This window comes from Pocillopora damicornis, chromosome 5, assembly GCF_964200805.1.
Source record: "Pocillopora damicornis chromosome 5, jaPocDami1.2, whole genome shotgun sequence".
Lineage (NCBI taxonomy): Eukaryota > Metazoa > Cnidaria > Anthozoa > Scleractinia > Pocilloporidae > Pocillopora > Pocillopora damicornis.
Window position 1 is genome coordinate 5,284,067 of NC_142674.1, and position 14,776 is coordinate 5,298,842.

The 14,776-nt window shown below is 37.2% G+C and overlaps 1 protein-coding gene and 1 long non-coding RNA gene across 3 annotated transcripts; one reads left to right on the forward strand and one right to left on the reverse strand.

The window, feature by feature from the left end:
• The first annotated feature begins 73 nt into the window (after positions 1–73).
• On the forward strand, positions 74–4,365 carry LOC149044827 (uncharacterized). Of its 2 annotated transcripts, none has more exons than XM_089207178.1 (7): positions 74–595; positions 701–806; positions 994–1,208; positions 2,064–2,110; positions 2,957–3,038; positions 3,503–3,673; positions 3,907–4,365. In XM_089207178.1, the coding sequence occupies exons 1-7, from the start codon at positions 128–130 to the stop codon at positions 3,907–3,909; spliced, it is 1,092 nt and encodes a 363-aa protein (XP_089063304.1). In that variant the 5' UTR covers positions 74–127; the 3' UTR covers positions 3,910–4,365. The 2 variants fall into 2 exon arrangements, with proteins under 2 accessions (XP_089063304.1, XP_089063303.1); XM_089207177.1 differs by having other exon boundaries at positions 3,910–4,365.
• A 2,786-nt stretch (positions 4,366–7,151) lies between these two features.
• LOC149044828 (uncharacterized) lies at positions 7,152–10,991 on the reverse strand. The gene is made up of 2 exons (XR_016186833.1): positions 10,862–10,991; positions 7,152–8,588 (listed from the first exon to the last, which is right to left on the reverse strand). It is a non-coding gene; the product is annotated as an uncharacterized LOC149044828 (long non-coding RNA).
• Between the last annotated feature and the right edge of the window lie 3,785 nt (positions 10,992–14,776).

Genomic DNA, 14,776 nt, shown 5'->3' on the forward strand with positions numbered 1-14,776 from the left:
TTATAATGACGTTGTAACCAGTCAATTAATGCATTGTAATCGGGATAGACCTATTGACAAATCTAGACCTGGGGGAGGGGTGAATGAGTAACTAAATTGCCCATAAGAGACGCCATATTGGATTTTGATGGGAATGTTTTTTGGGCCGGGTAAGAGGAAAGGATTTTCCTCCTTTAAAGTGGTAGACAGATCAAATAAAACCCGGAAATCCACCGTCCAACTTCCTTCTACTCTGCCTCTGGAAAAAGAGCAACATCGTAGTGTGGAAGATGTGGAACAAGGTGAAGAAGAGGAAGATCCGTGCGCTTTGTGTGATGGTGACCCGCCAGATTCCGACGATGATGTGGTGCCCACTTCCTCCACCAGCTCCTACAAAATGCGCAAGGAAAGGCTCCACAAAAACTGGGAATCCTTGCGATCCACATTGCTGAAGTTCTCTGTTGAAATGGAAGGTTTCGTGCCCCATCAATGTAATTGTGGTAAAACGGTGGAAAGTCGATGCAGGGATTGTAGCTTTACGGCATACTTCTGCCTTGATTGCTGTAATCACCTGCATCAGACCAAACATCATTTTCATCACCCAGAAATAATACAGGTATGCATGACCTTTATAATTATAAATTTTGTTTTTTGCCCAGAAGAGTAACCCGGGTTTAAGAAATTTATTAAGCTTGTCTTTTTTTTATACTGAACTTTTCAGGACGGTGTTTGGAAATTGCACACTGTTCCTGACAGGACATTGAGTAATCCCTATCATTCTTGCTCATTTTCCTACACAAGGGAAATAACGGTTATAGATGAAAGAGGTAAAGCTATCCCTAAAGACCAAACCATGATTGTTGTTCATGTTAATGTAGTCCTGGTATTCACTTTTTGCAGTTATTTAATATATTGTAAACATTTATATTGTTTTGGTGAGCTTAATTCTAAGGTTATTAAAATATCGGTATAAAGTCAGCAATGTTCTTCCTTGTTGAATATTTTTTTCTGAAGGTGGTCAGCATCTATTGAAGATTCTCTGTTGCACTTGTTTTAGTGTGGCAGAGAGTTTTCTGTTTCAAGGTTTGTGGCCTGCTACGCCAGTAGAACCAACCTTGGCATTCACCACAAGTCTGATGGAATTTACCCTGGCACTTGTGATGGAATGCCAAGTTTCCATTTTTGATCTTGTGAAGGCCTTAGACTTCTACTCCCACCCTCTCATAAAGGTTCGTTATAGGTTTAGCTGTAAACGACTCCATCATGTGATAGTTATCAGGGTCGGCCAGGGTTTTTGGGTATATGGTATTAAGGGGCTTTTTTAATTCGGGTATACGGTATATTTCAGCTGAAAGATGGGTATACTACTAATTTCGGGTATATAGTAGACTATATAACACTTTGATTAATTTTAGGTATATTGGGAGAAATCTTGGGTGTTTTGGGGTATTTTGGCAGATCTTTTTCGGGTATACTGGTATACCACTGTCCCCCGCTGGCCGACCCTGAATTATTGAGGGCAAAACCAAATAAACCATCACACAAATAATATAGAAATCATGAGATCATAATATATTATTGCTTTAGTATAAATCTTCATGACCTAGCCAAAACTTTATCATGATCTCCTTCATAGATACTGAAACTAAACAAATGAAAATACAGTTGAAGCTCTCATACATGTACACCCTCGGGACACGTTAAAAGTGTCTGTAACTGGAGCTGGCCACCTTACAAGAACTGTTCTCATAAGCGGCCACCACCAGAGGTGTAGCCTAGATGTCCGCTTATGAGAACTTTCCCAGCTAACAAATATTTGGAAGACAAAAAATACCACCAAATGAAATATTGCAAACTACACAATGTTATGATAATGGTGAGTGTACAGTACTGTATACTGCAGAATAGAATCCAGTTCCTTCTGCAAGTTCTAAACTTCCAGACTCAAACTGATTACTACTCACTATCTATCACAGAATAGATAGTGGGTAGGGCAGCCAATCAGAGAATAGCATTCGTGATAGATTTACAATAGAACAGATGTAGCAAATTGTTATATTTGTTATTTATTGTTTTAATTGCAGAAAAGGAAGATATATGACCAATTTATTGACAGCTTTGAGGAATTCAGGTGGCTTAACAATTAATGTTTGTGAATTTAGAACTTCCAGCAAACAGTTATCTTGCAACATCCCAGTTTTATGTGTATAAGACCTTTAGAAGTGTTTTAATGAGTAACTTAGATTGTAGTTAAATGTTTTGGATCAACTTTATCCTTAGTTTAAATTTTATTATCCTTTGTTTCTATGTATGGTAATTTATGGTGATATATGCAGATAACCAGTTTAAAACAAAGAGAACTGAATGAAGTGTTATAAATTTGACACAAAGCATCAACTGATACCTCGGTAGATGGTAATGAAGACCATAGAAATTTGGTCAAGTTAAAAGTTAGAAATACCTTGTGATCAACACAGTTTAGGTTGTAAAACCATGCAAAGTCTCTTGAGGTGAGCTCCTGTATTCAGTGCATTTGGTGACACCCGGTGTTCTTCAATTTTTTTTTTAGAATCCAATTCCTTCTGCAAGTTCTAAACTTCCAGACTCAAACTGATTTGCAGAGTTTTTATTTAAGTGGTTATGTTAAAAAATTATTATTTAATACAGAGATAATTCTTGTTACTTTGTTGTGTGAAAAGGAATAAAAACAACCAATATCCCTTTTGATTGAGTTTTACATATAATCAAAAGTATTTTCCAGAAAATATAAGACTACAAGTGAAAGAAGAAATTACTCAAATATCTGATTTAATTCTTAGGCCACGATAGTGCAACAAATAATTATCTATTGTCATTAATGCTGGTTCAAAAAATACCATATGGTTTGGTAATTTGAACTCGATAGATGCTTTTATTAGTTTAAAATGCTTATTAGTGTAAACACTGTGCACATTAAAGGTATGTCTCTTTACAACAGGTATCATGTAAAGGCTCTCCAGTGTTTTACTGAAAATGAGGTTTGCCCACTCAGGTGTCCAGTTTGTCCTGCTTGTCCCAAGGTAAAACTTTGAAAACCTCTGCTGCCATTTTCAAAGAACTAAATTCAGATTAATTAAAGTAGTTTTCAATATAGAGATTAAATGTTATGTTGTGGTGCATTTTTAGTTCTCTGTTCATTTGGTTTGTAATATATATTCAGTCCAACAATTCCAGTAGTTTGCAAATGCACAAAATTTAAAGGCTAACACTCTTGCAAATATGCTATATTATCAGGTGTTTAGGTGAAGTGCTTCCACATACATATATAGTTGCTGTTTGTTTCATATATATATAATTATTACCCACTATCAATTTTATTAGTGTTCACAAAAAAGGACAAATAACAATTTATAAATAACAAAGACCTGTTTAGATAATTTATGACCTTGTTATGCAGGTTGTATAACTACAACACCTTAAATCCTTTTGTCTACAAAATGTAATGTTATACTTTACAAATTTATTGTCCAATAATTGTCAACAGGAAAATGGTAGAATATTCTTGTCTCTGGATGCCTGTTTTGGGCTGCCTAGAAAAAAGTCTTCTGGTGGAAGTTATCGACCCCCACTCAGTGAAAACGTGTTTTTTCACAATCAAGAAAATGTGGATAACTTCATGGCTGCCTATCCTTCAAGTAGAAATGAACCTAACAAGGTGTGTCTTTTTTAATCTCTGCATTAAATTGTCTCTTCTTTTTCTTATTTCTGTGAATTATTCATTATATTCTAAAATAATGTTTGTTGTGGCTATTGACTGATCTTATTATTAATGGATGAATAATTTGATCAATAAAATTAATCATTAAAAATTGATCATTTTTTTTTTTACAGCACCTTCATTGTGTTATTGCCATTACTGTTTTTTTTTTCATCTTCCTGTAATTATAGTAGCTGTCAAAATGTCCAGGAAGTCAATGTACTCGATTTCTGGAATGCAGGCGAAGAGTTTGAAAGTGATGAAGATGATGACAATGATAGTGATGTTGAAGTGTGACTATTTATATTAAGTATTCGGACAAGGATTACTGACTATTTGTAATAAGTACCGTAGTTTTGACAAGTCTGTATATGATCTAAGGCTAGACAACATTCTCATTTCTGGAGCATTAAACAAATGTTCCTATGTACTGTTTTTGTCTTGGTTCACTGATAACATTTACAGAATTCGACTTGAAATCGTGGGAAATATGATGCTTGAGAAAGTAATACCTAACAACGCAGTGCAACTATAATTTAGTACCAACGTAAAATCATCGACAAATTGCGTACTCTATGATTGGTCACAAGTTGTAGCGCGCACAATTTCTTTAACATTATATAAAAGAAATAAAAACTTGTCCTCCTGTATTGTTGTGTTGTATAAGTACTTGGGAATTTTTAAGAACACTCCATGCATTTTTATCATGTTCCCAAGCTGACTTAATTCCTGCTTGCTTAGCTTAACAATGCACTCGTATGGGGATATAATGTCTTTCTTTGAAGTCCAATGTGCAGCAAAAATGACTGTAATCAATCGTGTGACAAATATTAACAACGTTTTTCGGATAACGAGTCAAAGAGTGAGAATTTTTTAGCTAATATTTGTGAATAAGACACTGCAAGCAGCGTTAGGCCCTGTTTATATGAAGGAGAGTTGTCCCTGGTAGGAGGGTTACCCTCCATACCAAACCATCTTTACAGTGCGTTTATATGAAAAGTTGTTCTTACTGACCGAGTCAAAGTCGATCTTGCATAATTACTTAGAGCTCGTTTAAATATTCAAATCCTCATTTCTCCTTCCTTTAAGTTCCTTTCGTTTACTCCGCTACTGTTACCTTTGCTGAGTTAAATTTTATGTTAACAATATAAATTTGCCCTTGAAAACCTATATTCTAACAATTATGTTAAACTCGGCACGCGAGAAGTTGTCTCGGGAAGGCTTCCCGGTGACATGCCTCGTTTTCAATCAAATCGATACTGAAGGTTGGTACCAAGAAAAAATATGTTCGTACCCGCTCGTCTTTGAAATGGCCAATTTCTCGAACTTCTCGATTTCTCAAACCAAGTTTCCTCAAGGGACTGAAAAACGGGGTGAATTTTGTAAATTTAACATAATAGGCGCTATATCCTATACCCGGCATATCAGCTCTTCACCCCGATTTTACTGTATTTCAAAGGGAAACTAAAAAATGGGGTGAATTTTGTAAATTTAACATATTAAGCGCTTTGTCCTATACCCGGCATATCAACTCTTCACCCCGATTTTACTGTATTTGAAAGGGAAACTAAGAAATGGGGTGAATTTTGTAAATTTAACATATTAAGCGCTTTATCCTATACCCGGCATATCAACTCTTCACCCCGATTTTACCGTATTTCAAAGAGAAACTAAAAAATGGGGTGAATTTGTGAATTTAACATACTAAGCGCTATATCCTATACCCGGAATATCAACTCTTCACCCCGCTTTTACTGTATTTCAAAGGAGAAACTAAAAAATGGGGTGAATTTTGTGAATTTAACATACTAAGCGCTATGTCCTATACCCGGAATATCAACTCTTCACCCCGATTTTACTGTATTTCAAAGAGAAACTAAAAAATGGGGTGAATTTTGTGAATTTAACATACTAAGCGCTATGTCCTATACCCGGAATATCAACTCTTCACCCCGATTTTACTGTATTTCAAAGAGAAACTAAAAAATGGGGTGAATTTTGTAAATTTAACATATTAAGCGCTTTGTCCTATACCCGGCATTTCAACTCTTCATCCCGATTTTACTGTATTTCAAAGAGAAACTAAAAAATGGGGTGAATTTTGTGAATTTAACATACTAAGCGCTATATCCTATACCCGGAATATCAACTCTTCACCCCGCTTTTACTGTATTTCAAAGGAGAAACTAAAAAATGGGGTGAATTTTGTGAATTTAACATACTAAGCGCTATATCCTATACCCGGAATATCAACTCTTCACCCCGCTTTTACTGTATTTCAAAGAGAAACTAAAAAATGGGGTGAATTTTGTGAATTTAACATACTAAGCGCTATGTCCTATACCTGGCTAACAAACTATTCACCTTGATTTTACTGTATTTCAAAGGGAAACTAAAAAATGGGATGAATTTTGTAAATTTAACATACTAAGCGCTATATCCTATACCCGGCATATCAGCTCTTCACCCCGATTTTACTGTATTTCAAAGGGAAACTAAAAAATGGGGTGAATTTTGTAAATTTAACATACTAAGCGCTATGTACTATACCCGGCATACCAACTCTTCACCCCGATTTTACTGTATTTCAAAAAGAAACTAAAAAATGGGGTGAATTTTGTAAATTTAACATACTAAGCGCTATGTTCTATACCTGGCTAACCAACTATTCACCTCGATTTTACTGTATTTCAAAAAGAAACTAAAAAATGGGGTGGATTTTGTGAATTTAACATACTAAGCGCTATGTCCTATACCTGGCTAACCAACTATTCACCCCGATTTTACTGTATTTCAAAAAGAAACTAAAAAATGGGGTGAATTTTGTGAATTTAACACACTAAGCGCTATATCGTATACCCGGCATATCAACTCTTCGCCCCGATTTTACTCTATTTCAAAGAGGCTGAAAAATGGGGTAGACACAAAAATAGACTGAAAAATGGGGTGAATTTAGTGAATTCAAGGGCTTTCCAGCACTGTCTGCAATTTTCAAGGACTTTTAAGGTCGTGAATTTTTTTTATGACATTCAAGGATTATCAAGGACTTTTAAGGTGAGTGCGAACCCTGTCACTATTGTATAGAGACGCATGGGGGCGTGGTGGACAAATTGTCACGGTATGCGCTGGACCAAAAAATATACCTTATGCCGGGTTAGCATGCACTGGGCCCAAAAAATAGCTCTTGTAAGAGCACTGCGTTATGTTCTTGGGCAAGACACTTAACCTTTACTATGCCTCTCTTCAGTCGGGTGATGATACATGGGAACCGGTGTATTAACTGCTGGGGGAGGGGGAGGGGGAGGGGGAGGGGGTGACCCTGAAATGGACTAGCATCCAGGGGAGAGTCGAAAACACTGGTCGTACTGTTAAGTATCTTCTGAAGACGTAGCATTGGAACATACATTGTCTTATGTACATCATACGCTAAAACGCATCAATAAGTTCATTTTAATATATCTCGGCTATCCTATTTATTGATATGTACAGTGATTTATTAGAGTGTGTAGTAGCAAGTGACAGTGGAGGATCCTTCGTTCCTATCCTAATCATGATTTTGTATTTAAAATAGAATATAAGTCAGCAAGATGTAACAGATTAGTATCGACTAAGAGAACACAGAATCATGAGAAAAGGAAACGATAAACAGACTTATGAATTACAACTTTGGTTATCTCATTCCATGCAAACTGCATTTTTTCTTTACAATAGGGAATTTACGCAACCACAACAGCGTTGGCAACGAGAACATCGCTTAAGAGAAGGGGAGGAAGAACACTGCAGGGCAAAGACCTGCACATGTGTTTTGTAATCTGCTAAACTGTACAAAGAAACAACACGAATAACCTCAAATAAAGCTTTATGTCTTTGTCAGCACCATTCTATGAATGTAAATAGTTTCAAGAGTCTCAATGAAATTTCCAGAAGGAAAGGTTAGCCTCCCACATTGCATTTTCGTTGTCGTCCTCTGTGTGGTTGCTTAACTTTACAGTGAACCGTTACATACACCTTATTGGATGGTTTAACATATAATACGCGCGGGTATTTTGCGAGTTGCGTAGCAAAACGAGCTAAATGTCCGGACGTATTACATGTTAAACCATCCAATAAGGGATTTATTATTTCATTATTGCGCCATTTTCTAGCATTTTGGCACCTAGTTTTTTAAATACAACCTCCATCGCCTGAGAATCTTATCGATCTTATGAAGCGTGCGCGAATGACGAAAACAAAACAAACAAAAAGAATTAAATGTCCTCGCAAGTTTCCTTCTGTTGAGTTAAAAAAATGCGTTCCCGTCGAAAGGTCGTCGCTTAAAAGTCAAGCGTAAAGGACGTAAACAAGTCAATTTTGCTCCCTTTTGTCCAACCATTTTGTTGCTCTACGCTTTCCGTCCGTATTTGCTCTGTTCTAAAACAGTCAAACCGGGGCATTACAGGCTCATGATTTGCGCGTTCTCATGTCCAAATATGGTAAAATGGCGCAATAGTGGAATCATAATGTTTTCACTTTCTACTTCGTAGCTGTCTATCCCTGGACATTATTGTCCCGGGAGAGACAAACTTGTCGGGATGAAGGGCATCCTTTAAACCCTGCGTCTCCGAAAGGTTTTGTTTCGGCCGGGCAGTTTGCAGAGCTTCTCGTCGCGGTTGGATGTAAGCAGTCGGCCAGGCGACAAAACTCCCTTCTTCTACTTCCCCAGAATGGGTGGGATATTCTTGCCATGGCTCCACTTTTCCCTTTGACAAGATATCCTGTATCATCACTGCGGCCCATCCGGTTTTCAGTGCCCGGCCGTGTACCATGGCTTGAGCAGTTACAACACCCCGACAAACGAGTTTGTTGGAGTTGTCAAACAGCTCAACTTCATTACCTAAACCAGACAAAGAAGTATAAATTGAATTGACTGAATTGCTCAAATAAAATGCTAAGTATAGTGACTAAAAGACAGCAGTTTCCTATTGGTGTCACTATGATTGTCCAGTCAGATTAAAAGCCGGAAAAATCAAGTTCAAAAATATAAATATATAATTAAAAACAAACACACAGGAACACTGTGAAAATCTGTAATGCCCGTGGGCGTTTATCGGAGGATTACGGACCGCTAATTAACCAATCAGAGCACGTGTACTATCGCAGCCATATAATAATGTGTTGTATTGTATTGAGGTGATTGTAACCCACAAATTATTGGATTGTATTGAGATGATAATGTAATACAAAAATTAATTTAGATTGTATTGCAATTATCGTAACCCAGGTCCATGGTCCACTGTTGTGGACCCAGTCCATGTACCACCTTGTCAGGGACTGTGAAGGTTCATGGACCATATCACTGATGGGCATGATCCCATTGGACTACTCTGGCCTGATAGGCTACTTTGAGCCTGATTTTCTTTTAACACACTGCGATTCCTGCAGTTTATACGTATAAGATGCTTGCATTCAGACTGGATTCCCTATCAGTATTGGCAAGTGTTTCTTAAAGCTAATGTTTTCTACAATGAATCCAAGTGAACAGCACTTTGTCTTTTGCATCCCAAAAGCTATATTATAACTATACTCTTTCCATCTTATTGTACTTGCCATGGAATCATTATTGTTTGAAAAGTAATAAGTGAAAAACTTTAGGAAATACTAAGACTTCAATTGCCAGCAAAATCCTTAAAATACATAAGGTATAGAAGGAAGTATATATAATGGTTGGATTGCAATGAGATGACTGTAACCCACAAACCATTGAATTGTACTGAGATGATCCACAAATTATTGGATTGTAATAAAATGATTGTAATCCACAAATTATTGAATTGTAATGAGATGATTGTAATCCAAAAATTATTTACGTAATAACCATGTGCACCATGTGCAATGGCTTTACTGTAAAATTCCAGACTGAGGGATGAAATGTTTGCTTTATGGACTGAGCCTCTGGGTACGGTCCATAGAGCAAAAATTCAGCCCGAAGTCTGTTAAGTTATTTATTATATGCCTTCACATAGGCAAAGCAAGCGGAATAGAGAGAACATCTACATTGCCTATCATTTACGTCACAATTTCATCAGGGTAATAAACTTATGAAGAAAATCTTCTTCAGAACTCATATTTAAAGAAGAGATACATGTTTTGTTCAATGTTCAATTTTGTCTTTTTTCAACGAAGTTTCTTTCAGGGAAAGTCACTAAGTTCACTAGGTTTTGTGGGGGGAAAAATCTGTAATGCCCATGAGCAATTACCGGGGGATTCTGGACCCCTAATTAACCAATCAGAGTGCACGTACTATCGCAGCCATATAATAATGGATTGTAATGAGATGATTGTAACCCACAAATTATTGCATTGTAAGGAAATAATTGTAATCCACAAATTTTTGGATTGTTATGAGATAATAGCATTCACAAATGATTGAATTTAAATTAGATAATTGTAATCCACAAATTATTGGATGGTGATGACATGATTGTAACCCATAAATTATTGGATTGTAATGCAAATATTGTAATCCACAAATAGTTGGATTGTAATGAGATGAATGTAATCCACATTTTGGTTTTGTCCTCGGGTACCGGTACACAAGAGCCGATACAAAAGACCAAAAAATACATAACAGCTAACCAATGACTCCTAAACAAAGAAAATACAATGGTTATTCCTTTACGCACCGGTACAGCACCGGTGCACGAGGACAACTAGACAGTTCATCAGTTATCTGGAATGCGATGGATCGTTGTGGGACTATATATTAATACACATAAACATGCTAAATGTGACTTTATTTGTAGATTGGAATTTTTATTTTCAGTTCTCGAAATGACAATAATCTTAAATATAAAATAACTGTCATGATATTCATTGTAACTGATGGCGAGATGACTGTTAAGCCGCACATGCATGAATCACTATTGTGAATACTGGTACTTGTAGCCCGCAAATAAATGGCTCTCATTAATTTAAATGAGATGCACGATTACTGGTTTATAAAATATTGTGATGGTTTGCTTACCTATCGACCCGTGAATTTTTGAGAGGTAAATAAAGGCTTAGAAATAGTTATAACTTATCGATCATATCCGATCATCAAATCATCAGACAAGTGCCTCGAACATTAAACAAAGTAGAATACCTTTTATTATTAGTGATACTCACCTTGAAAATGATCGATAAACCAAATTTACGACCAGAAAGGTATCGGCTAATTGCACAGATAAAGCGTGTGAGCTTGCAAATAAAGGAAAAATATATCTCTTCTGAATCGATCGATCCGAATTAGCGCGCCAGTGATACGTAGATTACACACGACATTTTAGCTACTCATTCACCCCTCCCCCAGGTCTAGATTTGTCAATAGGTCTATCCCGATTACAATGCATTAATTGACTGGTTACAACGTCATTACAAGTCCAGTAGTTACTGGGTTACAACGTGAGGAACGGGTGAACCGAACCCCTATCCTAGCTTCGATTCTCATCCGCTGGTTAGGAGTGAGCCCACGCTCCTCCACCAAGAGACCTTCTCGGGAGTATCAAAGACGAGACTTGAGAGACTTGAGAGAATGATGAAAGTCGAGCTTACCTTAACCTCCAACAGACAGCTTAAAAAAATTCAAACAAACTTAAAAGCACTTAATTTTGGCGTTTCATCTATACAATGTTTTCGAGCCAAAGAAATCTATTATCAGATTTCTACAAGCTATCGGCTCATGACAACACAGAAGTGAATTGTCTGCGTTTGGTGGCACTTCATGCGCAGATGTTGTGATGTGGTACCAATTAGTGATTAATTAAACCTATTTCAAATCTAAGCCGAGATAGACGTAATGTTTTTGTCTTTCTTTCTTTGCTTAGGCTGCTTGCCTGGGTTTAAATTCGTTCCCGACAGTCTATGTGTCCGTTGTCCATCAGACACTTATCAGAACAATCAGGGTCAAAGGTCATGCGAGAAATGTCCAGCAAAGAAACAGACATTTGGAAAAACAGGAATGACAAGCGAGTCCAATTGCTCAGGTATGACATTGAGCAAAACGGTGTAGGTAAATCAGAGAGTGTACGGGAGCAAGGATCTATTCACTGATAGTTCTCTTTTCGTTTTTACTTTGTCAAACTCAGCCTCATGTATATTTTCTTGATTTACTGTCTCCTTTATAGACACAAATCCATTGCAGCTCAGTGACCAGGTCGTTTATCTGCCTTATGACATCAAAAAAGAAACTCTTGTCACGAATGTTACTATCACGGGGCGCTTGGAGTCTTTGGTTCAACCGTTGTTGTTTTACATAGAGGATGTCAAGCAACAACAGTTGTCACACAGCGAGTCAAAACGGAAACGGCGTGACATTGACGACTTTTGTGAAGCTGCTGGCGCCGTTAAGCCAATGAGTTATTTCTGCGTTCACCGTCTGACTGGGGGAATTGAAGTCACGGACGATTTTCATTTTAAAAATGGTGACGAATTTGAAGTAAAAATTCGCGTCACAGACAGCGATCAGTGGGGAAAAACTGAAAACACTGCCAAGATCAGATTTATTTCAAGCGACCTTTGTAGGAATCTCCGAGCAATTTATGACGTAGCCGTCAAAAACTGTCTCAATAATTCGTCATCTGTCACTAGACAGAACTGGTGCTTGAGTGAGCATTGTGTGAAATTTGGTCACAGATGGAAAGAGGCACTGAACAATACAAGTAGAGTGACGTCACAGACGAATTGTTCATTTGATCCTCACAATCTAGCAGCTGTCATGCGTGAACACCCGAGTTGTCCTGGTGATATAGGTTTAGGTAGGTCACGTGTTATTCTCATTTCCAACTTGGTCCCAAGCTTCTTGTAAAACCTCCTCTACACTTGAGCGTTTTTTTAGTAGTATCGGATTTCGTCTCAACTAACAATGCTCATCTACAAAATTGTTTCGTGTCGTCTTTACCTGCCTGCACTGACGTGTTGAATTTTTTGAATTGAAGAAAACACATTTTGATGCATTTCCACAAATAATTCACAAGAAAGCGCCCGAAATTACCAGTGGAAACAACAGCGTGTGACGCTTTTTACGTCACGGTTTTCTTAAAGCCGCCGTTTCTTTCATCAGGAGAAAACGGGAATTAGGCGTTTTTGAGATAAAATAATGTCCCATTATTTTCTCTTGGCGTTTTGAAGACCGTTTCAAAATGTTTTACTTTTGAAATCGTTTTCAGTAGTCCGTTTTCATCGGCGATTTCAGGTGTTTTAGCATGGATTACTGTACAAGCAAAACCCCTGAAAACACTAATGGAAGCGAGAAAATGTGGCGTCTCCGTTTTTCACCTGTCCACAAAAGAAACGAGGCGCTTTTAATACCATACGTTTTCAATAGTCTCCTGGTCTCTTTTATTTTAGCATGGACGATTAGCGAAAACGCCAATATATCCTTTTAAAACGAAATGCATTTATCTACGTTTACCACATTTACGGCCAGTCTCGCAACGGTTACATTAAATGAGAACTATTAAACTGTATTGCAGAGTGCTAACTCTCAGCACGCACGTCTAGATCTCGATTTGAATCGCAAATCTCAGATGTGTGTCTTTTCCAAATTTATGCATCTCGGGTTTACAGCTTATCAAAATTAAAACCAGGTTAGATTTTGAGTTTGAAAAATCTAAATTGACCGTCACAGGTGTTCAAACTAAATCTGTGTAATCGTTAGCTGCTTGAGATTCTCAAGTTGGATTTTCACTTTTGAAATCTGAAGTGTATGTGACAAATAAAGTTGTTTGTTACTGAAATTTTCACTTGAGAAAAATCAAATGATAAGTTTTTTTTCAGATTTCCAAATATGACATCTTTTAAGCTTGAAAGCATGGTGTTTACGGCATCGGGCGAAAGTTGAACTATTTTCGGTCTGCTTTTAGCCGTATATCAGCCTGTGAATGCAGAAGTGTTTCCAGTTGTCAATTCTCTCCACAGGCTAGCCGTTTACAAGTACAATTTTTGCAGTTAATCGTCTGTTATTGGATTATCGGTCGGTTGTCAAGCTCTATACAAATAATATCTATAGTGCTTTACTTACCTTTAACAGCCTATATCTTAGCAGATTCCAGGCCGCAACGTGCATCATTTCGAGATGTTGCTGTTGGTAAGTATGTCGACATTAATTATGGCGTTCATAAGTGTTGTAGCAGACTGGCCTGTTGAATTACGTCTGCTCACTCTCCAATACATGTTTATCGACTCTCCGACGTGTATTTGTATAAAAAAGGAAATGTGTCCAAGAATTATTGTTATTTCACATGAAAAGTTGGCTTCTTCTAATGTTAGTTAAAATTTAATTACCAATTATGATTCCTCTGCATGACGACATTCAATAGTGTGTCTGAGTAAGGTAAGCTCTCACTACACTATTTCTCCCGAATCAATAAAAGTTATGCAAAACGTTGTTGATGAATGACTGTTTTCCTAGGCACTTGTCAAGAAAGAATTTTTCCCTATGCAAATTTGGCAACAATTAATTCACGCTGCAGCTGTACTTTCATTGAGGTATGAAGCACAAGGCAAGTTTAGAGAAGAGGAAAGATGTGCGGGAGCTACTGTAGTTGTAACGTCTTCTTGAGAGAAAAAATGTTAGGTAAGCATTTTGTATTATACCGAAATATTTTGATCATTGGTTTGGCAAGTTAAGACGTCCAGGAAAACTTCGATCAAAAATGAAGTTTCACTTGTCAAAAATGAAATTTCACTTGCCTCCTAGACGCAAGATTTCCCCTTCAGCGTAACCCACAAACACAGTGTTGAGTTCAAAGGAAAAATGTGAATAAATGTCGTTGGGTCTCGGTTCTCAAAATTTGGTGATTTCTCGTTGTTGTTTTTCATAAAACGGCTTTGAATTATACAGTCTTAAAATGCACGTGCAGCGCTATAATTGGTCTGCTCATTAAATCTTTTTTTTAGGTTTCGTCCCTGCAGCGGCTGCTTGTCGTTTTAGTCTTTTATCATGTTTCTTCACTCGGAGATAGGAATGTGAACAATTTTCTTCACTCTATCTACTAAGTGAACAAAACTGCTGGTTTCAAACATGACTCCATTGACACAGTG

Coding starts and splice junctions, on each gene's coding strand:
- LOC149044827 (XM_089207177.1), top strand. CDS start 128: ATGGGAATGTTTTTTGGGCCGGGTAAGAGGAAAGGATTTTCCTCCTTT. Junction 596..700: donor ATCACCCAGAAATAATACAG/GTATGCATGACC, acceptor TGAACTTTTCAG/GACGGTGTTTGGAAATTGCA. Junction 3,039..3,502: donor TTTGTCCTGCTTGTCCCAAG/GTAAAACTTTGA, acceptor AATTGTCAACAG/GAAAATGGTAGAATATTCTT.